Below are 24,594 nucleotides of genomic sequence, written 5' to 3' on the forward strand. Positions count from 1 at the left end.
AAATCATCAATCTTTAGATTTTCCGAACATCATACATGATCGGAAAATTTTGTCGGATCCCAAAGATATTGCTGATATTATTGCCTTGAATTCCAAAAAAATTCAAGCAATGAAAATGACTCAAAACGCTTCTTAGATTCTAAGTCTCGAGAAGAAACTTCCGTTCTGGGTTTCACCTCTCAAACTAATTATGAACTATATAATAAAGTTTTCACCTTTAAAGAACTAAAACAAGTTACTGCAAAACTTAAAAAATCCGCTCCGGGTCCAGATCAAGTACACAATTTGATGATTAAAAATCTTCTTTATAATATGATACACTTCCTTCTGGATATGTACAACCCATATTGGACGTCTCAATATTTCCCAGAAGAATGGCACATGGCTACAGTTATTCCTATACCAAAAGATAGTACTAACAGATTGGATGCTTCAAAACTTCGACCGATCTCACTGACTTCTACTCTGTGTAAAATCTACGAGCAACTTGTTGCTAAACGTCTCACTTGGTTTATTGAAAAACATTCTCTCTTCTCTAATATTCAAAGCGGTGCTCGAAAAAAGCCCTCAACTTTGGATGACCTGGTTTGATTACAGTCACAAATTCTGAAAGGCTTTTCCAAAAAAGCATACACTGTCGCCCTCATTTTTGACATTCAAAAAGCATACGACACTACATGGAAGCATAAAGTTTTTAAAACTTTACATAAAAGGGGCCTTTGTGGTAATTTACCTTTTTTCATACTCCTGCATGATCGGAAATTTCAAGTCAAAGTCAATTCTGTTCTCTTAAAACCTACCTCTCAAGAAAATGGGATCCCTCAAGGCAGTGTCTTGAGTGTGCTGCTTTTTCTCATAGCTATCAATGATACAACTCTATGCCTACCGCAGAATGTACACAAATCTCTATTTGTGGACGACTTTTGCATCTATTTCACAACTAAAAATGTCAAGTATGCCAAACTGCTCCTCTAAAAGGTTATTCAAAATCTAAAAGATTGGTCGGAGAAATCAGGATTCACCTTCTCCCCATCCAAAAGTAAGTGTATCATCTTTTCAAAGAAACACAGAGTCCCTCGTATTGCTCTGCGTATGGGAGGGAAAAAACTTGAATTCGTCGAATTGATTCACTTTCTTGGTTTAATTATTGACAGAAAATTAACAAGGAAAGAACATATAATGGCACTAGAATCCAAATGCAAACAAAGAATGAATATTATAAAATATGTCGCTCACACTTCGTGGGGAGCTGATAAACCAACGTTGCTTCAAATTTACAGATCGTTTATACGATTAAAACTTGATTATGGTTCTATTCTCTATGGCTCTGCAAATCGCTTTTTACTTAAAAAGTTAGACAGTATTCATAACTCTTGCATCAGACTAGCTACTGGTGCTTATCGGACAAGTCTTGTCATTAGTATTGAAGTTGAAGCACAAGAACCCTCACTTAAACGCAGAAGATTTTAATTACTGTCAGGCTACGTCACTTAACTAGTGAGCCATCTGAGTAATCCTGCTAATGAAGATTGCTTTGGGGCGAGGGCTGAAATCCCATTCTACGATACCTTCTTATCTAAGTTCAATTTTTTTGACATTGTTCAAGCTACGAATCTCAATTTTCCTCCTTGGACCCCTCCTGAAATCGAAATTCACCTCAACTCCTGCTCTTCACCCAAGTGCGACACATCCCATGCCGAATTACGGAGTAACTTTATCTCGACATTGGAAAATTATCAAGATTATGAACAAATCTACACTGACGGCTCCAAGCTTGAGAACAGCCAAACAGATTGTGCTTTTATCACACAAAATGAGTCCAGATCCTTCAAGCAGTCTCCTATTGCCTGCATTTTTACTGCCGAAGCCTTTGCTGTACTCCAAGCATTAAATTTTCTTCAAGAGACAGAAGGTAAAAAAGCCATTATATGCTCTGACTCACTGAGTGTTCTGTCTGCCCTCCAAACTGTCCGTGGTTCCAATCCACTCATTATCCAAATCCAAAATTCCTTACATCATCCTCTCTCCCTAAATTTCTCAATTACCTTCTGCTGGTGCCTGGGACATGAGGCGTTGCTGGGAACACGGAAGCTGATACACTGGCGAAAGAAGCCGCTTCATGTGCTGGCCCCTTCCTCCCCCTTACTGTCACAGCCGAGGACCTCAACAAGTACATCAAAAGAGAAATCTTCGCAAATTGGCAACAAGAGTGGACAGTGTATTGCCAACTTAAAAATCCTCCAATGTCCATATTCCCTCAACTTTCTGGTCTACCACGAGCAGATCAAGTAAAATTAACCAGGCTGTGCATTGGGCACACGTTTTTCACCCACCAATACATAATCAAGAAAGTCCAATCCCCAACCTGCATCCCTTGTAATGTCCCCCTCTCAGTTAAACATGTTTTAATAACTTGCCCTACATATCAACAATTAAGATCCAAAATGTTCCCTTCACTTTCTGATCTCCATACCATCCTTTCAAAGTTTTTTCATGAAATCCCTCTCTTTTTCAAACAAATTAATCTCCAAATTTAATGTATTCTTTCCTTGTCCTAACTTTTAATGAGGTTGTCCCATTTTCCATAGGTAATGGCCGCAAGAGCTTTTCCATCCATACTTTCAGGAATCATAACGTATCATCGGGGAAGCCTAAATCCGGTGTCATATCTTGTCTAGCCCCCCAGAAGGAGGGGGGGAAAGGGGTCAAAGGTCAAACGCTCCGACCGCCATAACTTTTGAACGAATCGTCGGATCAACTTGATCTTGAGCTCAAATGAAAGCTCTTAACAAGACCTTTCATTTGATGTATAGTAATGTCTACTTTTGGTAATTTTTCAACGTAAAAAAAATCATTTTTTGATTTTTCAAGAAAAAAAATTCAGTTCTTTGGGGTTTTCTCTAATTCGGAACGCATGAATCATTACAAAAACCAATTGAAATGAAAGTCCTTGATTCAAGCTTTAAAACGAGCTATCGTTGAACTTGGGGAAATGAATGGTTCAAAAGATATGACCGTTCAAAGTTGGCGTGGCGCGCTATTTTCGAAGCGCGCGGAGTGTATACTCGCGTGCCACCCCTCCCTACCTTTCCCCCTGGGGCCCGCTTCAGTTGATAACAGACACAGAAAGGTTCAAAGCTCCTTCCACCTAAAGAATGACCAGTCATTAATGTTAAATTACTTTTATTTCTAACGAAAAAATGGAAATAAAAATAAATTAAATGCTAACAAACGATAAGACGCTGGCATACATTATTTTTTCGCCCCCCCCCCCCCTAAATGATTTAATATTTAATAGCCAAATCAAGCTTCTGTTACCACAAAATACACTCAAAAGCTGTAGATAATATTCATAGGGTGTGGTACGCAACTAGCCGACCAGCACTTGAACGCGCATTTACTACTGAATATCTCTCCCTCACCTCTCTCCGATCTATTTCCCTCTCATCAAGTTTTACCTGCACAGGAATAATCGGATACCGTAATGATGAGAGGCTTGATTTGGCTATTAAATATTAAATCATTTAGGGGGGGGGGGGGGCGAAAAAATAATGTATGCCAGCGTCTTATCGTTTATTAGCATTTAATTTATTTTTATTTCCCTTTTTTCGTTAGAAATAAAAGTAATTTAATGTTAATGACTGGTCATTCTTTAGGTGGAAGGAGCTTAGAACCTTTATGTATCTGTTATCAACTGAAGCGGGCCACAGGAAGAAAGGTAGGGAGGGGTGGCACGCGAGTATACACTCCGCGCGCTTCGAAAATAGCGCGCCACGCCAACTTTGAACGGTCATATCTTTTGAACCATTCATTTCCCCAAGTTCAACGATAGCTCGTTTTAAAGCTTGAATCAAGGACTTTCATTTCAATTGGTTTTTGTAATGATTCATGCGTTCCGAATTAGAGAAAACCCCGAAGAACTGAATTTTTTTTTTGTTGAAAAATCAAAAAATGATTTTTTTTACGTTGAAAAATTACCAAAAATAGACACTACTATACATCAAATGAAAGGTCTCGTTAAGAGCTTTCATTTGAGCCCAAGATCAAGTTGATCAGACGATTCGTTCAAAAGTTATGGCGGTCGGATCGTTTGACCTTTGACCCCTTTCCCCCCCTCCCCCTGGGGGGGCTAGACGAGAAATGACACCGGATTTAGGCTTCTCCGATTATACGTTATGATTCCTGAAAGTATGGATGGAAAAGCTCTTGCGGCCATTTCCTATGGAAAATGGGACAACCTCTTTGGGTACTACCCTTATGTGACCCCTACTTTTTAAATTTTTAAATTCTGTACTACACTATTTTGATCTCTCCTCTAAAGTGTTAATGGCTCAAATGTTAAAGGCACCAAATAAACGTATCTACCAATCAACTATACATACATACAAACATACATACATACACACATACATACATACATAGCACCAAATAAATGTATTTACCAACCAACCATACATACATACATACATACATACATACATACATACATACATACATACATACATACATACATACATACATAAACGTACCTACCAACCTAGAATGCAACTGTAGAATGCAACAGTATACACTAAAAAAGAGGACAAAAGAGGTTCGCAGATTCTCGTATTTTTGTTGAATAAGTCATTCAGAAGTGACGGTATGGGCTCAGGCAACAAGAAGGACTATTCATTTATTTGCATCCTAATGATGAATACGGAAAATGAATGAGACAGAATAGGATAGTACGAGCAATACGAAACTTACAGAGAGGTGTCTACATTGTTTAAATTAAGTGACGTATCATCGCAGGTGGCGGTCTACCAACAGTTGCACAGAATATGGAGAGAATAGATAAACCTATATTCCATCTATGATTTCAAGAGGAAGGGTAAGTAGGCGTTTCTGGGAATAAAAGCCTGCCTGCCAACAGTTTGAAGACTTTGCACCCCCGGTAGAATGTCGAGTGGAATAATAACTTGGCGTCTCATTGCTGCAGATAAGCTTCCTACCAATGTTATTTTCTGGGAGAAAGTGACTTACCAGTAGTTCCGAAGAGCTGATTGACGAGGTCCCAGTAAAATCCCTCTTGCATGGACTTGTCGGTGGAGTGGGAGAGGCAAAGACTGGGCCACAGCTGTGATCTGATAGGGGAGTTGGTGGGCCAGTAGTTGTCCCTCAGAAGCTTCTTGACCTCTTGCTTGCGGCCAGCCTGGAGGAGGGCGCAGATTTCACTATAGCTCTTCAATGGGAGCTTCTTCGTTTTCTCAGGGCTCTCGGCCAGGACCGGAATCGTGCTGGCGTCCACATGGGGAGGGAATGGATCCGGCTCTTTTTCCAATTCCCGCTCTCGATCCCAGTCACCGGCAGCGTCGTTGGCGTTATTGGCATTGGCTGAGTTGTTGTTCATACTGCTTAAGCTGTTTGTGATGTTCACGCGGATGGGAAAGGCCTTTTCCTCCGACATGAATTGAGGGAGCTCACCACCATTTTTCTGAATCGAATCCTCATCGACCAAGACTCCTGGTTCTGTTACAGTGGGTCCTTTTGCGTCCGTGCTGTCCGAGTCTAACTCGTCCCACTTCCGCTTACGTTTCGTCCTCAAACATGAGCTCCATCTCGCCAACTTCCTTTAAGCCTGCCAGACAATCAACTCTGCAACACAACAAACAATGAAATTAAGTCGAGATTTGGCAATCCTCTCGTTATTATTAATAAGAATCGAGGTACTCTCACACAACACATAAAGGTATGAAATTTTGAGATGGTAAGGGTGTGGGGTGTTCGATCCATCTTGTACGAGAGTGCCAAAACCTTTTTGACACCTGCCGTTGCTCTTATTGAAATCTTCGTCTACGATTAGGTAGCTGTATTCAACGCGTTTCTAATCGTCGAATGAGGAATCAATGTAGGTGTGATCATCATAGATTTGTTGCAGATTCGTGTTGTCTTGTTTAATGTAGACAAGCAAGTTAGCTTCATCGCGGAGCAGAAGATTCGGAATACGAGAGTTAGAGTTAGTTTGACACAGGTAGAAATTACCTACCGTGCTGTGCCGCCCATAATCGAGCACCGAGCTCTGCTCATCACAACTGACATCATCGAAGATGAAGACCTCGAAGACAAACAAATTAGCGCGAAGGAAAAAGCCAATTTCAAATTTTTGGGTTGTCCGCTGCAAAGAAGCATACCTTCGTTTCACTTACCTTGCCCTACTTCAATCCCGGCTGACCGTTCTGAAATCGAACTACAAAGGGGTACATAGTAAGAGACCAAAATGAGAAACAACTAAATCAGCCAAAATACACATGATAAAAGAACAACTTAATTTGGGGGAAAGGCTGCAAATTAAGAAAAAGGAATAAACAAAACCCGGAACGTTTCAAAATAATTACAATTTCATTATCAACCGGAAAATAAATTAAAAACAAAAACAAAAACGAGCCGTCGCACTTTGGTCCGAATAGCCGGTTTAAGCGGCATTAAATCAGATATGTATGGTTAAACCTCGCAACATGAGTTTTCAGGGATTTTTAGGGTCGCTGAGTGCAAAAATGCTAATATTCTTCAGGAAAAATCCATTTTTAACATTTTTATACTTTATATAACTGTGGTAATATTTTGTTCAGAAACCTTAACTTGAGGCACATAGATCACTCTGGCGCGGTGGAGCAGTGGACATCGCGTCTCACTGATCTTCTTGATGTCCCGGGTTCGATTCTTGATATAATTTTTTTTTTTTTACAAGTTTAAAAATTAATTTTACATTGGATGGACTATAAGAAGCTAAAAGTAGAGCCTCGTCAAACACTACTATCAAGGGAACTTGAAAAAGACAGCTCAGGATAATACTTCTACGTTTCATGGCTCCAGAGGCCTACTTTCAAGTCCCTCCGATCAGCCGTTTGAACTTGTTTTCGTCTGCCAAGCTAAACTTAAGCTTAAATAGATCCATTTTGATAGATTATTTGTTTGAAACATGGGTAAACGTAAAAAAAAAAACGTTTACGGGACCTCAAAGTAGCTTTCTAAGACAATTTCATTGCTCGGGAGCCTTACTTTCAAGTCCCACCGATCAACCGTTTAGACTTGTTTTCGTCTGCCAAGCTAAACTTATGCTGACATATATCTACACTGATAGATTATATGTTTGAAACACTTAAAACGTCAAAAAAAAAACTTTTACGGGGCCTCAAAGTAGCCTCCCGAGGCGATTCTTTGCTGTTCTTGAGCACAAGTGTCAATTGGTCCCCATCAACCCCATCAACTCGTATTATTCTGCCTGGGCAGATTTAAGCTCTAATGCATTCGATTTGCTAGAATATGACAATGGAACACGATAAAAGTCATCGTCAATGGCATATGATAGCTAATTGTAGCAAGTGATAAGAAACGCGAAAACGTCATTTTTCATAAGAAATAACTTGAGGCGATTGTGTGTGATTGATCTGCCACTCAGACTAAAAGGTAGTCTAGAGTCATGACAATAACTTCCGAGTAAAATTACGAGGTGCTCAGAGGTGCAAAGGATATTTTTTGGGTCCTACTTTTGCGATTTTATTGAAAAAAGTGACTATGTCTAAGGGTTAATCTAGAACATTAGATATGATGAAAAATAACAGTTTCAGCATGAAACATCTTAAACTTATCTTATATTTTGTGAATCAAGTGCCCAAACACTTTCAGGTACGGTGAAACGACGAAAACAAGCCCTTAAACACAGCACTGCCGCTCGGTAACTGGAATCGCACTCATAAAGTGCTCCGCGCGCCGCACTTCCCAATCTTGTCACATCTTTATTAGTTCTTTAATCGAAGTGAAATTTTATAGGAGTCTTCTCTACAGTATGTACTATCGATCTACTTCTTAAAATCTAACTTTTTCCAAACTTCACTTTTTCGATTTATTGCCGCTTAAACCGGCTATTCGGACCATAGTGCGTCGCTACGCTATTATTGCGAGACCGAGACTGATTACCAGGTAAACAGACTCGGCACAGTGCAGCAAAATCAAAGCACACAAGACAAAGATTACAAAAAAGGATGGAAATTTAATCACCAGCTCCCTCTGGGAGGAAAAACTGGTGATAAGAGGCACAGAGACCATCAACATCAGCGCGGTAATTACAAAGTTTGTTCCTGCGCTTTAAGATATTCATCATTTCGAGGAGAAGACGCGGAAAATAACGCTTTTCGGAGGCTAAAATTTTAGCCCCCCGAAGTCAAAGCGATGCACCTCTGCATCTTGGTGGTGCTGCAAGGCAGTCCTCTCTCCTTTCCCATATCGATGTTGAGAAAGCCTCTTTTTTAGTACCTGGGATGTCTGTCCTACGTACCCGACTTCACAATCCTGACACTGTACGTAGTAAACGACGCCAGCCACCAAGTCATTAGTTCTTTTTGATTTCAAATTGGACATTAAAAAACCAAGATCGTTATATTTGGTATGCACAACAGAAAATCCATACTTTTTTAAAACATTTGCTAAGCTTTCCGACAAAAGGGGCACATATGGCAAAGAAATCAGTTTGTCAAATTTTATTTGACCCTTTTTACGTCCATAATTTTGGTGTTTTCCACTTCCTTTTTCCCTCAACACTTTTGAGAATTCCCGATCAACAAGAGTTCTAGGGTAACAATTTTCGAGCAACAATCTCTTCCCTATCTTTATAGTTTCTGAGAGAAACTGATGGACGGTAAGACGCACAATTCGCAAAGGAAGTGGAAAACACCAAAATTATGGACGTAAAAAGGGTTAAATAAAATGTAGCAAACTGATTTCTTTGCCATATGTGCCCCTTTTGTTGGAAAGCTTAGCAAATGTTTTAAAAAAGTATGGATTTTCTGTTGTGCATACCAAATATAACGATCTCGGTTTTTTAATGTCCAATTTGAAATCAAAAAGAACTAATGACTTGGTGGCTGGCGTCGTTTACTACGTACAGTGTCAGGATTGTGAAGTCGGGTACGTAGGACAGACATCCCAGGTACTAAAAAAGAGGCTTTCTCAACATCGATATGGGAAAGGAGAGAGGACTGCCTTGCAGCACCACCAAGATGCAGAGGTGCATCGCTTTGACTTCGGGGGGCTAAAATTTTAGCCTCCGAAAAGCGTTATTTTCCGCGTCTTCTCCTCGAAATGATGAATATCTTAAAGCGCAGGAACAAACTTTGTAATTACCGCGCTGATGTTGATGGTCTCTGTGCCTCTTATCACCAGTTTTTCCTCCCAGAGGGAGCTGGTGATTAAATTTCCATCCTTTTTTGTAATCTTTGTCTTGTGTGCTTTGATTTTGCTGCACTGTGCCGAGTCTGTTTACCTGGTAATCAGTCTCGGTCTCGCAATAATAGCGTAGCGACGGCTCGTTTTTGTTTTTGTTTTTAATTTATTTTCCGGTTGATAATGAAATTGTAATTATTTTGAAACGTTCCGGGTTTTGTTTATTCCTTTTTCTTTATTTGCAGCCTTTTCCCCAAATTAAGTTGTTCTTTTATTAAGAGACCAAAATTACACACATCTTGTTTAGTTCAATTTTCTACGCCGGCTTGGTGGGAATTCCTTAATATGCTTATTACCCCTTACTTTGCTTGGTTCTCTGATTTACCCTAATACAGGGTGTCCCAAAAGTCCGTACCCCCCCCCCCCTCCCCCTGTTAACATTAGAACGGGTAAAGATAGAAAAGCGAAACTTTGGGAATGTTTCTATCTTGAAGGGGACCATCTTTTAGAAGGGGTCAACATTTTTGCCCCTCCCTCGGGGGGGGGGGGGGGGGAACTTTTTTTTTCCAAAGGTAACCCCTATCTTTTGATAAAGCATTGAAAAGAACATTAAAAACTAAGAATTTTGGCGCAAACCGCAGATCAATATCTTAATTATTGATCGAGTTCCGATAGGTCAAAGCTCAAATTTGACCTATTTTCAAAAAATCAGCACTCCGGCTCAAATTATCGTAAGGAAAAAAATGAAACGGGCAAATTCTCCGAATTGTAAGCACTTTTATGTAAAAATCACAGAAATCACTTCAAACTAATTTTAAGGGGGATTTCGGACCCCCAAAAACGTCAGTTTAAATGTCTTACGATTTTCCCGCGATTTGAGCCAATTTCCCTTGACTTTGCCTCAACATTATCGTGGTAAGTTCAAAATTAGTTCTACATTGCCTTTTCAAGCCCCCAAATTTTGGACAAAGTTCAAAAAAACTAAACTTGAGGTGACTCAATTCAACCGTTTAAATTTCGTCTTTTTTTTTAACTTTGCCCGAAATTCGGGGACTTGAAAACGCAATGTAGAACTAATTTTGAACTTATCACGATAAAGTTGAGGCAAAGTCAAGGGAAATTGGCTCAAATCGCGGGAAAATCGTAAGACATTAAGACTGACGTTTTCGGGGGTCCGAAATCCCCCTTAAAATTAGTTTGAAGTGATTTCTGTGATTTTTACATAAAAGTGCTTACAATTCGGAGAATTTGCCCGTTTCATTTTTTTCCTTACGATAATTTGAGCCGGAGTGCTGATTTTTTTAAAATAGGTCAAATTTGAGCTTTGACCTATCGGAACTCGGTTAATAATTAAGATATTGATCTGCGGTTTGCGCCAAAATTCTTAGTTTTTAATGTTCTTTTCAATGCTTTATCAAAAGATAGGGGTTACCTTTTGAAAAAAAAAGTTCCCCCCCCCCCCCCGAGGAAGGGGCAAAAATTTTGACCCCTCTAAAAGATGGTCCCCTTTAAGATAGAAACATTCCCAAAGTTAGAAGATGGTCCCCTTTGAGATAGAAACATTCCCAAAGTTCCGTTTTTCTATCTTCAATCGTTCAAAAATTACCGGGGGGGGGGGGAGTGGGGTTACGGACTTTAGGGGCAACCTGTATAAGAAACGTGGGTCATATATCCAAAATCTGAATAGGGCGGACGTACCTAGAGTCCATAACCTATCGATAGTCACAACAAGTATGAAAATTAGCTCAGCAGAACGCTAAAACGAACTTTTACCAGAGATGAAAATTTGGGAGGTCGGCGGCTTGATTGTTGAAATTTATAACAGCACGCAAAGACATCGAAAATCGATACATTACACGGCACAGATGGGGCTTGGTCTTGTCTTATCTTGCTGACAAAGCCAGATAAAGTTTAAAAAATCAGGCTGCTGAAAGCTAAGATTTCATTAAGTGGCACGGTGCCGACGAATGACGTTAAATTCATCGGTACGGTCCGAAAGAATAAGATTTTATTCATCAGTGCAGTACCCACAAATAACGATATCTTCAACTATACCGTCCCGACGAGTAATCGCTTAGCAATAAATTATTCATTCGAAGATTACTTCTATTTGATTTTGCAAGAGAGTTAAAATCAGAGAATAGAAACAAAAGAGGAAGTATTGGTAATGCTAACCGCTCCGGGAGCGCTTTACGCGCCCTTGACTACTAACTTTGCGTTGCTTCGCAAATCACATTCCTTTTACTAAAACACAGAAATAAAGTGAGATAGTTCCAGAATTAAATACCACTTGTCGCCTTGCGACCCCAAGGAGCTCAGGGACCATGAAATTCAGAGTCCTCGGGGTCGATTACCTGGGAAACCGTCTTTTTCTGGAGAATCGACGTCAATTTTGCGACCAAAGAGGAATCTTGCGAAATTTTTGGAGGAGGCGAAGCCCCCCTCCTCAGGGGGTTACTTTCTACCGTTCAGGGGGGTCAATTAGAACTCTTGGGGGTCACTTAAGATGTAAATGTGTTCTGCTCCTCAATTTGGATACAATCAATTTGCGATTCGGAAAGGAGCCCCGATTTTTACAATTGGGCCCCCCGTTTACCCCCCAAGGGAGCCTAGAGGAGCTTCGGGACCATGAAATTTGGATTTCTCGGGGTCGATTACCTGAACCCTTCTTTTTCTGGAGAATCTACGTCAATTTTGAGACCAGAGAGAAATTATGGAGGGGGGTGCTGTCCCCTTCTTTGGGGGATCTTTTTTGGGCCTTAGATGGGCCGATTTTGGATTTTTAGGGGTCAATTTCACGTGAAATTGTCCGAGCTTTTCAATTCTGATGCGACTTATCCGCAGTTCGGTCGGGAGCCGTGACTTTTACCATCGTGACCCCCCCTTTACCCCCCCCCAAGGGGGAGTGGGGGGGGGGTTTCGAGACCAAGAAATTCGGATTCCTTGAGGTCGATTCTCTATTCAACCTCGCGGTCCCCGACTTCGTACGACCTAAAACAACCGAGAAAAAGGGCTGGTACGGGCGGTCTGAAACACCCTGTATACTCTATGTTTTGCTGATGACCGGGTGGTGATCGCGCAGGGTGCGGATGACGCAGAATATATGACTCGGAAATTTAGTACTGGAATGTCGAAGGTGGGGCCTAGAGGTCAGTGTCAAGAAAACAGAAAAGTTGACGATTGGAGGGGATCAGCAAGACATAGAGCTAGAAGATGGACAATGTATTTATTATTAAAAGCTGCGAACATTACAAATATCTAGGAGTTCGAGCATCCCAGGATGGAAAGATGAACCAAGCCATAAAAGATCGGAACCTGCAGGGAAGGAAAACTATCGCTATGTTAAACAGGATTCTTTGGGATCAAAGTATCCCCAAAGAAAAAAAAGAGATTGATTTGTAACACCATGATCAAAAGCATTCTGACCTACAGCAATGAAGTGTGGCCCATGAAAGATCGTACCAAAAAGATTCTTAAGGCAACTGAAATGGATTTCTGGCGGAGATCATCCGGAATCTCGAGGATGGATCACGTAAGGTGTAAGGAACGAAAGAGTGCGTGAGATCATGAACGCCGAGCAGAACATCGTTCATGAAATTATGACCAAACGGCTTGTCTGATATGGTCATGTTCAACGAATGGCCGATGATAGATTGCCTAAGAAGATATTAGATTGGGTTCCTCCTGGGAGGAGACACAGGGGACTTCCAGCAAAATCATGGAAAGGTGGCATTCAAGATGAAATTACAAGATGCAATTTACCAGATGACCACTGGGTCGATAGACAAGAGTGGCGATTAGGTGTCGCAGAGCGCCCGGGCGCGCTGAAGAAGCGACTTGAATGAAATTTGGCACTAATAATTTGGCATGTGTCAACTGACTAAGTATTAGATTTTTTTTTTTTTTTTTGAGAAGGGACTGAGTGTGAAATCTTAAATGTTATTTTAACGTTAGCAGGTTTCAAACCCAATTCTTTTAGACTTAAAAGATCCATATGAATTTGTGTTGCAATTATTTGCATTTTGTCATGTTTGTATGATTTCCTTATGATTTTTACAAGTTAACCTTGAGTGCTTCAGAAAACTTACGTCTGGAAAACATCAGTCATTCCTGGTTAGGTACTTACTACGTGAAAATTTACAGTTTTTCTGAATACTTGCAACATCGCCGAAATTATGGCATTATTGCTTAAATTTTCCAAGGCTGTAAAATTTTGCAACGTCGTAAAAATTCGCAGTAATTGTGAAATGTTGCAACACTGTGAGAATCTGCAGTTCTTAATAAGCTTGCATACTGCATTTTATCTAAAATTTATTAGCTCTGTAAAATTTTGCGACATTATAAATTGTACCTTGTCTAGTGGTCCATTCATTCGGAGGAAAGGAAGTGAATGCGTAGTCATTTGAGCGTAAGGTAACAGAAAAAAAATGTATAGGCTCTTCCTGATTTTAAGTCGCAGAGAAAATTGGACCAGAGAATAACAAGGATACAGCCGTGTTTTCCTCCAAACTGGCTTGGAGCCGTCGCGCGGCGCCGGTTGCCATTTGATTGTGTAGAATATATCGCAGTTCGGCCGGCGCCGCGCGGCGGCCGAACTGCGAGCCTCGGAGCATTTCTTTAAGGCCCACCGAGCGCCGACCGACCCACAGTGCGTTGATTACAAGGGGACGAGTGTCAAAAATCGATATCTCCGTTAAAAATTGTTGAAATTCCATAAAAATTTGAAGAGTTGCTCTTCTTGGTACGCACTATCTTGCGTCAAACAGAAGTTTTTGAGGAGAAACTTTTGAGGGGGGTTTTGGGCCCCGTTTTGGGGGGAAATCGGATATAACCCTTTCAGCTGGATAACTCCCCGAAAAAAATAGGATATCAAGCTGAAGTTTGCACCGAAAAAAATTTAACAAGTACTTATTTTCAAAACACATCAATTTACCGAGAGAGAAAATAGTTCAACGTTGCTGTGTTGCCATGTTTCGTTATTTTCCATAACGGGGTTTTAAACCTTAAAGAACATAAAATATAATTTTTTTTTTTTAAATGAAAGCTAATTTAATTTTTCTAATTTTATTTCTCATTACTTCTACGTTTTACTTCCTGGCAGCTTCATTCCTACTGGTAAGCACTATTTATTTTTGGTTTTTCCAATTTTTAAATCCTTTTTTTTTTGTGGCGCATATTGCATTTTGAAATACTGCTCATTTTTAACCCTTTTTTCCACTTTCAATGAGTGCCAAAAGAAAGCACCGTCAAACACCGAACTTTTGTGCACGTGGATTTATTCAGTGGTATGTGTACTTTCAGAAAATCAACGGTTCATCTGCCCGATGTTGCCCATTCGGACGGAAATCACGATTTTTTGGGAAAATTTGGCCATTTTTCAGGTGCTTTTGGGCTTTCATTTGACTTTGATTCAGGGTTCACAAATTCACCTCCAATTTTCAAGACATTGTGCACAGACACAAATAGACAATACTAAAAATGGTGTAAAGAAATGGTAAAATTCATTTTTAAGTATCACATGATGCCAGCTCGCTCTAAAAATTAGTACATTTCTTAAGTATTTGCATCCACGTATATGCACGTATATATATATGAACTTATTCCGATTACTTCAACCTATATTCCAAAAGATATATTTCCAAAAGATATATTCAAAATATTTCAATGTGGACTTATTCAGTGGTATGTGCACTTTCAAAAAATTAAAAGTTCAGCTGCCCGTAGCCTGCCGTTTGGACAGAAATCATGATTATTTGAGAGAATTTTACCACTATTCGGGGTTTTTTGCCTCTCGTTTGGTTCTTGAGCCTTGCAAAAATGGATGTTTTCATGGAATTTGGCAACACTGAGCTATTTCAGTTAAAAATTTTCCCTATTTTACATGCCATTAAATGTAATCATATCAATATCTTTTGGAAAATAGGTTGAAGTAATCGGAATAAGTTCATATATATACGTACATATACGTGGATGCAAATACTAAAGAAATGTACTATTTTTCAGAGCGAGCTAGCATCATGTGATACTTAAAAATGAATGTTACCATTTCTTTTCATCATTTTTCGTATTATCTATTTGTGTCTGTGCACAATGTCTTGAAAATTGGAGGTGAATTTGTGAACCCTGAATCAAAGTCGAATGAAAGCCCAAAAACACCTTAAAAATGGCCAAATTTTCCCAGAAAATCGTGATTTCCGTCCGAACGGGCAACATCGGGCAGATGAACCGTTGATTAACTGAAAGTACACATACCACTGAATAAATCCACGTGCACAAAAGTTCGGTGTTTGATGGTTTTTATTTTTTGGCACTCCATGAAAGTGGCAAAAAGGGTTAAAAATGAGCAGTATTACAAAATGCAATATGCGCCACAAAAAAAAAAAAGGATTTAAAAATTGGAAAAACCAAAAATAAATAGTGCTTACCAGTATGAATGAAGCTGCCAGGAAGGATAGAATGGCACTGAAGCCTCTTGATCAGGATGCTCCTTATTGTTGTCATCTGCAATCGGCTTCTAATCAGGAGCTCAGAACTGGCTGAAAACGACCACCTGTGCGGGCACTAGGTATCGATAAAAATCGATACTATCGCTGACAATAGTGTTGCCAGATATACCACTTAACGTTCACCACATAATTTTTGGAAAATTTCGGCTTTCATGTTCAGGGGGGATTTTTGTCACCATTCAACGCACTGTGCGACGGGCCGCTCAGTGGGCTTTTAAAGTTGCGCTACGGAAAAAAAGAATTTTTTGGAAGTGTCTATAATTTCTGAACTCAGCGACCCTTAAGACTCCCTAAAAATATTGTTTGCACGGTTTGAGCATTTAATCTGATTTATTTGCACACAAATCCGGTTTTAGCATCATAGTTTGGCACGCGAAAATCGGTCGGCGCGCGTAGAGCAGAAACTTAAATCGTCCATAGCTCTCGATTCCTTTGGTTCCCGGCTTAATGGACCACTCGTTAGATGCGGAAAAAGACGAACAACTTAAAGAACTGGTTTTGTTTCAAATACAAGATTGAGTACTTTGTGTATCTTTTGTTTAAAAGAAATTTTCTCTGCTCAAAAAGTGAAAAAAAGCACACAAGTTAAGTTGAAAATGTGATTTTAAGAGTTTGGCCTTCGGGTCTTAAATTATGCCATTTTCAACGATTTTTCGTCCAAACCAGACCTCGATTTCTTTCTTCGTTCGAGAGATATCGTGGTTCACAGGTTTTGACTTGCACCCTCCCCCCTGTGACGGTAATATTTCCCGTCACTTAAGTTTCGAATAAGTATTTAATCATATGTAAAAATTTCGATGGCTACAACGGTAGCAAGTGATTGCGACAGTAGCGCACTCTGTAGGGACGGTGAAGTAGCGGAATACCGTAGTACACCGGTCGGCCGCCGCGCGCCACTCGAGCGCTCTCGCGGAGCGACCCGGACCCGACTACCCAGCTGTTTAGCGTGTGCACGGTGTCTCGGTCGTTCAGACTCCTGGAAAAAAGTCGGTTTTTTTATTATTTTTGCTTTATTAGTTAATCGTTTTCAGCAAATTTACTCAAGAAAGTCGCGAAGCTAATTTAGGCAAATCATTTGATGTAAGAATGAATTTATTTGATTGTATATTTAACTTATTGGAGTCGAATGAAGTTGGTCGATGCGTACGGAAGGTAGATGAAATGAATTTGATGGGGTCCCGACCGGTACCTCGCACCACCTGTCCGATTTTCGGATCCTTTCGTTTGCATAGCTGTGCACGTGATGAGTAGCACGCTTGCAAGAGAAAGTTTGATTTCTCATGGTATTTATTTGCTTGTGTGACGCATCCATTATTGGGTAGCTCCTATGGTAGATAAATGCATGAGCATGGGATTTGTTCTTAGGTATCCTCTTCTTGAAATGTATTTAAACGAATTTTATTTATATTCGGAAACGGACTAAATTTAATTTAATTAAATCATGGAAAATAAATACCTCATAATTGATCAATTTCCAAGTGTGCACGTGTTGAGTAGCACCTGGGATTTTGGTTGTTATTGGAATTTATTTTAAAAATATTTATTTTGTACCGTAAATCTACCATTCAAGATTGAGTGCACGTGGTGAGTCGTACCGGTTGTTTGGGAGATTTCAGATCAAATAAATAATCGAAGAGAATTTTATTCGAAAGTTCGAAATTATTTATGTCCATTTTACCGTTCCTTTCAAAGTATTTTTTTAAAAAAGTCAATCCGATCAACTCATTCGTCTTCAATCATCCTAATTTTGATCTCGTATTTAGTTTATTTTTTTGTTTTGAGAATCTTTAAGTTTGTAATTGTGTTCAAATGGTTTTCTTTTCTCGTCAATAAAAATTGACTCTAGTACGTTTAAAATTTGCTCTCATTATTCCTTCCTGCAAAACCTGTCCTCACCTCAGGAAAATTTTATTTTTGATCACGCACTTCGAGTGTGTTGGCGCCCGAACCCAGGCGTCCCGACGAGCATCTGGCACCCGAAAGAGCCTCGCCAAGGAGCCTCGCCAAGGAGCCTCGCCAAGTTTTGCCCCCTCTTTTTATACCCGAGTTGGTCAACCGGACAGTGCTCAAATGAAAGCCTATGGTAAGGCAAACTTCCATGCAAAGTTTCAACTTGAAGTGAAACCTCGTTTAGGCTGTACAGCGTTGCCAATTTTCCAGTTTCATGTGCTAAAATCAAGGATATTGGACTATTAGTCCGGTGCATAAGTAAACTAGTACACCCAAGTTGGTCAACGGGACAGGGCTCAAACGAAAGCTTATGGTAAGGCAAACTTCCAGGAAAAGTTTCAACTTGAAGTGAAACCTCGTTTAGGCTGTACAGCGTTGCCAATTTTCCATTTTTATGCGCTAAACTCACGAAATACTGAATCGTCATGCTTCAACAGACTACTATACCCGAGTTGGTCAACGAGACAAGGCTCAAACTAAAGCTTATGGTAAGGCAAACTTCTGGGAAAATTTTCAACTTGAAGTGAAAACTCGTTTAGGCTGTACAGCGTTGCCAATTTTCCATTTTTATGCGCTGAACTCACGAAATACTGAATCATCATGGTTCAACAGACTATTATACCCGAGTTGGTCAACGAGACAAGGCTCAAACGAAAGCTTATGGTAAGGCAAACTTCCAGGAAAATTTTCAACTTGAAGTGAAAACTCGTTTAGGCTGTACAGCGTCGCCAATTTTCCATTTTTATGCGCTAAACTCACGAAATATTGAATCGTCATGGTTCAACAGACTATTATACCCGAGTTGGTCAACGAGACAAGGCTCAAACGGAAGCTTATGGTAAGGCAAACTTCTGGGAAAAGTTTCAACTTGAAGTGAAAACTCGTTTAGGCTGTACAGCGTCGCCAATTTTCCATTTTTATGCGCTAAACTCACGAAATACTGAATCATCATGGTTCAACAGACTAGTATACCCGAGTTGGTCAACGAGACAAGGCTCAAACGAAAGCTTATGGTAAGGCAAACTTCTAGGAAAAGTTTCAACTTGAAGTGAAACCTCGTTTAGGCTGTACAGCGTTGCCAATTTTCCATTTTTATGCGCTAAACTCACGAAATACTCAATCATCATGGTTCAACAGACTAGTATACCCGAGTTGGTCAACGAGACAAGGCTCAAACGAAAGCTTATGGTAAGGCAAACTTCTGGGAAAAGTTTCAACTTGAAGTGAAAACTCGTTTAGGCTGTACAGCGTCGCCAATTTTCCATTCTTATGCGCTAAACTCACGAAATACTGAATCATTGCGTTCGGAATTCAATTTTCTCCGTCTGTAGCGTTCATTTACTATCGAGTCGTAATGTTTAGCCCATACTCATCAAAGTTATAGCCCATGAAGGTACGTTTTCCCCCAAAAATCTCGGAAAAACCCTAATTTTATGTTAAAAAAATTAATAATAAATTGGCAACACTGCTTCGAAAAGTTTACGATGGCCTTTAGTTGCGCTTCTATTCGATCTCAGGGTAGTATTCAGCTCGTAGACCGATGTACTAGTCTGTTTAATTATGATGCATTGGACTATTAGTCCCGAATTTCTTCAGTTTGGCACATTAAAATGGAAAATTGGCAACGCTGTACAGCCTAAACGAGGTTTCACTTCAAGTTGAAACTTTTCCCAGAAGTTTGCCTTACCATAAGCTTTCGTTTGAGCCTTGTCTCGTTGACCAACTCGGGTATACTAGTCTATTGAACCATGACGATTCAGTATTTCGTGAGTTTAGCGCATAAAAATGGAAAATTGGCGACGCTGTACAGCCTAAACGAGTTTTCACTTCAAGTTGAAACTTTTCCCAGAAATATGCCTTACCATAAGCTTCCGTTTGAGCCTTGTCTCGTTGACCAACTCGGGTATAATAGTCTGTTGAAGCATGACGATTCAGTATTTCGTGAGTTTAGCGCATAGAAATGGAAAATTGGCAACGCTGTACAGCCTAAACGAGGTTTCACTTCAAGTTGAAACTTTTCCTGGAAGTTTGCCTTACCATAAGCTTTCGTTTGAGCCCTGTCCCGTTGACCAACTTGGGTGTACTAGTTTACTTATGCACCGGACTAATAGTCCAATATCCTTGATTTTAGCACATGAAACTGGAAAATTGGCAACGCTGTACAGCCTAAACGAGGTTTCACTTCAAGTTGAAACTTTTCCTGGAAGTTTGCCTTACCATAAGCTTTCGTTTGAGCCTTGTCTCGTTGACCAACTCGGGTATACTAGTCTATTGAACCATGACGATTCAGTATTTCGTGAGTTTAGCGCATAAAAATGGAAAATTGGCGACGCTGTACAGCCTAAACGAGTTTTCACTTCAAGTTGAAACTTTTCCCAGAAATATGCCTTACCATAAGCTTCCGTTTGAGCCTTGTCTCGTTGACCAACTCGGGTATAATAGTCTGTTGAAGCATGACGATTCAGTATTTCGTGAGTTTAGCGCATAAAAATGGAAAATTGGCAACGCTGTACAGCCTAAACGAGTTTTCACTTCAAGTTGAAACTTTTCCCAGAAATATGCCTTACCATAAGCTTCCGTTTGAGCCTTGTCTCGTTGACCAACTCGAGTATAATAGTCTGTTGAAGCATGACGATTCAGTATTTCGTGAGTTTAGCGCATAAAAATGGAAAATTGGCAACGCTGTACAGCCTAAACGAGGTTTCACTTCAAGTTGAAACTTTGCATGGAAGTTTGCCTTACCATAGGCTTTCATTTGAGCACTGTCCGGTTGACCAACTCGGGTATAAAAAAAAGGGGCGAATAAACACCACTTTTTGGCGAGGCTCTTTAGCCCCTTTTTTTTATACCCGAGTTGGTCAACGGGACAAGGCTCAAACGAAAGCTTATGGTAAGGCAAACTTCCATGCAAAGTTTCAACTTGAAGTGACCCCTCGTTCAGGCTGTACAGCGTTGCCAATTTTCCAGTTTCATGTGCTATAATCAAGGATATTAAACTATTAGTCCGGTGCGAAGTAGACTAGTAAACCCGAGTTGGTCAACGGGACAGCGCTCAAACGAAAGCTTATGGTAAGGCAAACTTCCAGGAAAAGTTTCAACTTGAAGTGAATCCTCGTTTAGGCTGCACAGCGTTGCCAATTTTTCATTTTTATGCGCTATACTCACGAAATACTGAATCATCATGGTTCAACAGACTAGTATACCCGAGTTGGTCAACGAGACAATGCTCAAACGAAAGCTTATGGTAAGGCAAACTTCCAGGAAAAGTTTCAACTTGAAGTGAAACCTCGTTTAGGCTGTACAGCGTTGCCAATTTTCCATTTTTATGTGCTAAAATCAAGGAATTCGGGACTAATAGTCCAGTGCATCATAATTAAACAGACTAGTACATCGGTCTACGAGCTGAATACTACCCTGAGATCGAATAGAAGCGCAACTAAAGGCCATCGTGGACTTTTCGAAGCAGTGTTGCCAACCTATTATTAATTTTTTTAACAAAAAATTAGGGTTTTTTCGAGATTTTTGGCGGAAAACGTACCTTCATGGGATATAACTTTGACGAGTATGGGCTTAACATTACGACTCGATAGTAGTATTATTCAGCTCGTTGACCGATGCACTATAGTCTGTTTAATTATGATGCACTGGACTATTAGTCCCGAATTCCTTGATTTTAGCACATAAAAATGGAAAATTGGCAACGCTGTACAGCCTAAACGAGGTTTCACTTCAAGTTGAAACTTTTCCTGGAAGTTTGCCTTACCATAAGCTTTCGTTTGAGCATTGTCTCGTTGACCAACTCGGGTATACCTTCATGGGCTATAACTTTGACGAGTATGGGCTTAACATTACGACTCGATAGTAGTATTATTCAGCTCGTAGACCGATGCACTATAGTCTGTTTAATTATGATGCACTGGACTATTAGTCCCGAATTCTTTGATTTTAGGACATAAAAATGAAAAATTGGCAACGCTGTGCAGCCTAAACGAGGATTCACTTCAAGTTGAAACTTTTCCTGGAAGTTTGCCTTACCATAAGCTTTCGTTTGAGCATTGTCTCGTTGACCAACTCGGGTATACTAGTCTGTTGAACCATGATGATTCAGTATTTCGTGAGTATAGCGCATAAAAATGAAAAATTGGCAACGCTGTGCAGCCTAAACGAGGATTCACTTCAAGTTGAAACTTTTCCTGGAAGTTTGCCTTACCATAAGCTTTCGTTTGAGCGCTGTCCCGTTGACCAACTCGGGTGTACTAGTCTACTTCGCACCGGACTAATAGTCCAATATCCTTGATTTTAGCACATGAAACTGGAAAATTGGCAACGCTGTACAGCCTAAACGAGGGGTCACTTCAAGTTGAAACTTTGCATGGAAGTTTGCCTTACCATAGGCTTTCATTTGAGCCTTGTCCCGTTGACCAACTCGGATATAAAAAAAGGGGCTAAAAAACACCACTTTTTGGCGAGGCTCTTTGTGGCTTGATCTGATGAAGCCCGATCCTTTCCGGAAGGCTTGCTTTCTGACGATCAGGATCGTACGAGCTCTCACTTTTCCTCGCCACACCCCCCCCCCCCCGGTAGCACCCCCCCCCGGAATTGGGGGGGGGGGGTGTCTGAAAATTTGGGATAAGAAGCACTCAAGTATGAGTAATCAATGGACAAAGTTTGAAGGAATTCCAGGGAGGGGGGGGGGGGGTTGTCGAAAAAAGCCCTATTTGCACCAAGCTCTTTCCTGCAATCGACACCGGTACTGCACTGCAATCGGTACCACTTGATAAAATGGAGAGGATTACTTTTCTTGCTACGTTGCTACATGTGGTTTTCAGAAACGGGCCTAACCTCAAAGACGTGCTCTATTTATTGTACACTCTCTCCCACAGTTTGAGCTGAACTTTCGTTTTCAGTGGGTTGCATCAATACCTTTCGGCTGGGCGTAGTGTTTAAATTTCACTGTACAGTGTACACATTGAAAATGCAACCTGTATTCTCGGACAAGATTCTTCAGGCGTCTCTTTGAGTAGTCTATGTTTTTGCATATTTCCTGTCTTTTCGTAGTAGGTCTTTAAAGCTAGCTATTATATATACTAATCTATACTAATAAAGGAGACTTCACATTGATTGACTCACTCACTCACTCACTCACTAACTCATGTATCCGCGGATCTCGGGAACGGTAGGTAATATGACCCTAGAATTCCGCGCGGGAATCCCTCTCGAACCCCAGCAGCCGAATAAGGGAGGATCTCGCGATCCGCCTGCGGGTTCGCGGGATATCTCGGCCGGAAGCCACCGCTTTTTCCGTACGGACAACGGGTGTGAGAGAGAGAGAGAGTGCGAGTGAGATGGAATGAGTTCGGCGTCGCGCACTGGAAAACAGCTGATTTACAGCTGACGACAGCTTGATTTTTTTTAAAGCTGATACGTACGATTTTTGTTAATTCCGACTCGTGCATCCGTTGCCGGGCGACCCTCTTGGAAACGTGAAAATCTGGAGCGCCTCTGCTTCGGACGGGCGGTTTTTTTTTTTTTTTTTAAGTTATTTATTTGTAAATACATTGTTACTAAAACGCAACTACAAGATAGGAATGGATCGTATTCGATACATTATACAGGTGTATTTAATAACACACCTGAACTGATGCTGAATACGGACTTATATCAAAGGAGGGGTATCGATAAGGGCCTTTTTTGGCCCCCTCCTAGAATCTGGAAATTTATGCGAGTTTTCCAAGTTACTCAATGTAGTTCACGGAAATAATCATGACTTAGTCCCTAGTCGATTTTTGAAAAAGTTTTTTTTTAACTATGAGCGCATCATCTAACTAAAACCGAACCCTGGTTCAGATGTGTCTTAAAACCACCTTAATAACATATCAAAAGCTCGTTTTAGTTAGACGATGCGCTCGGTGTCAGAAAAGCCTCGGAGTGATAGAAAAACACGAATTTTCGCTAAAATACGCCCGCAGACCTATGTTTAGGAAACCGTTTAACACGTATCCAGTGGCCTAGGGGCTAAATCATGATTATTTCCGTGAACTACATTGAGTAACTTGGAAAACCCGCATAAATTTCCAGATTTAAGTTGTTGTTATGCGTCTAGTGAAAATATGCCTCCACTACTCCAAAATCCGTTATCTTCACAGCTGACCGTACGGAAAATTCAATTTTTTTTGGACACTATTGAATGAAATCTCCTTGTAAGAGTCTAAGAAGGCTTGATAACTGCCCTCGATAATATACGTAGCGTCCATACAGTTCGAGAGACGTGTTTCCCTAAGATTTTTGCGGATGTCTCTTAAAAGTCGATTTTTGTAAAAAGTTTTTTTTTAACTATGAGCGCATCATCTAACTAAAACCGAGTCATGGTTAAAATGTGTCTTAAAACCACCTTAATAACATATCAAAAGCTCGTTTTAGTTAGACGGTGCGCTCGGTGTCAGAAAAGCCTCGGAGTGATAGAAAAACACGAATTTTTGCTAAAATACGCCTGCAGACTTATGTTTAGGCAACCGTTTAACACGTATCCTGTGGTCTAGGGGCTAAATCATGATTATTTCCGTAAACTACATTGAGTCAACTTGAAAAAGCCGTATAAATTTCCAGGTTCTAGGAGGGGGTCAAAAAAGGCCTTTATCGACACCCCTCCTTTGGAAACAACTGACTGAAAATCTGTGTCCATGCATGGAACTTAGCCATTCATCAATTGAATTTACAATGAAAATTTCAACGCTAAATCATTCATTATAAAAGCTCTTGTAAGATCTCATATATTTGAGGTTATGACGGAGATATCCAACGGTCATTTCCACTCCGCGCCCGCCTATCGAACAATAACAATCGCTCCAAGTGTGTCACGTTTTTTCGTAGGCCACCATCAATCAAAATTTTTGAACGATAATTCCAAGAAAAAAGGAAAATTTATGAGCTAAAATGGGAG

At 40.3% G+C, this 24,594-nt stretch overlaps 1 protein-coding gene across 14 annotated transcripts in view; it reads right to left on the bottom strand.

Annotated features, from left to right (window-relative positions):
- sky (GTPase-activating protein skywalker) overlaps positions 1–24,594 on the bottom strand; it is a 220,015-nt gene that overhangs the window by 173,456 nt on the left and 21,965 nt on the right. For all 14 annotated transcript variants that reach the window (XM_019055403.2, XM_019055402.2, XM_019055401.2 and 11 more), the window contains one exon: positions 5,023–5,634. In XM_019055403.2, coding sequence (XP_018910948.1) covers positions 5,023–5,446 — 424 coding nt within the window. In that variant the 5' untranslated portion in view covers positions 5,447–5,634. The remainder of the gene's footprint in view (positions 1–5,022; positions 5,635–24,594) is intronic.

The sequence above is a fragment of the Bemisia tabaci genome, chromosome 1, assembly GCF_918797505.1.
Source record: "Bemisia tabaci chromosome 1, PGI_BMITA_v3".
Taxonomy (NCBI): domain Eukaryota; kingdom Metazoa; phylum Arthropoda; class Insecta; order Hemiptera; family Aleyrodidae; genus Bemisia; species Bemisia tabaci.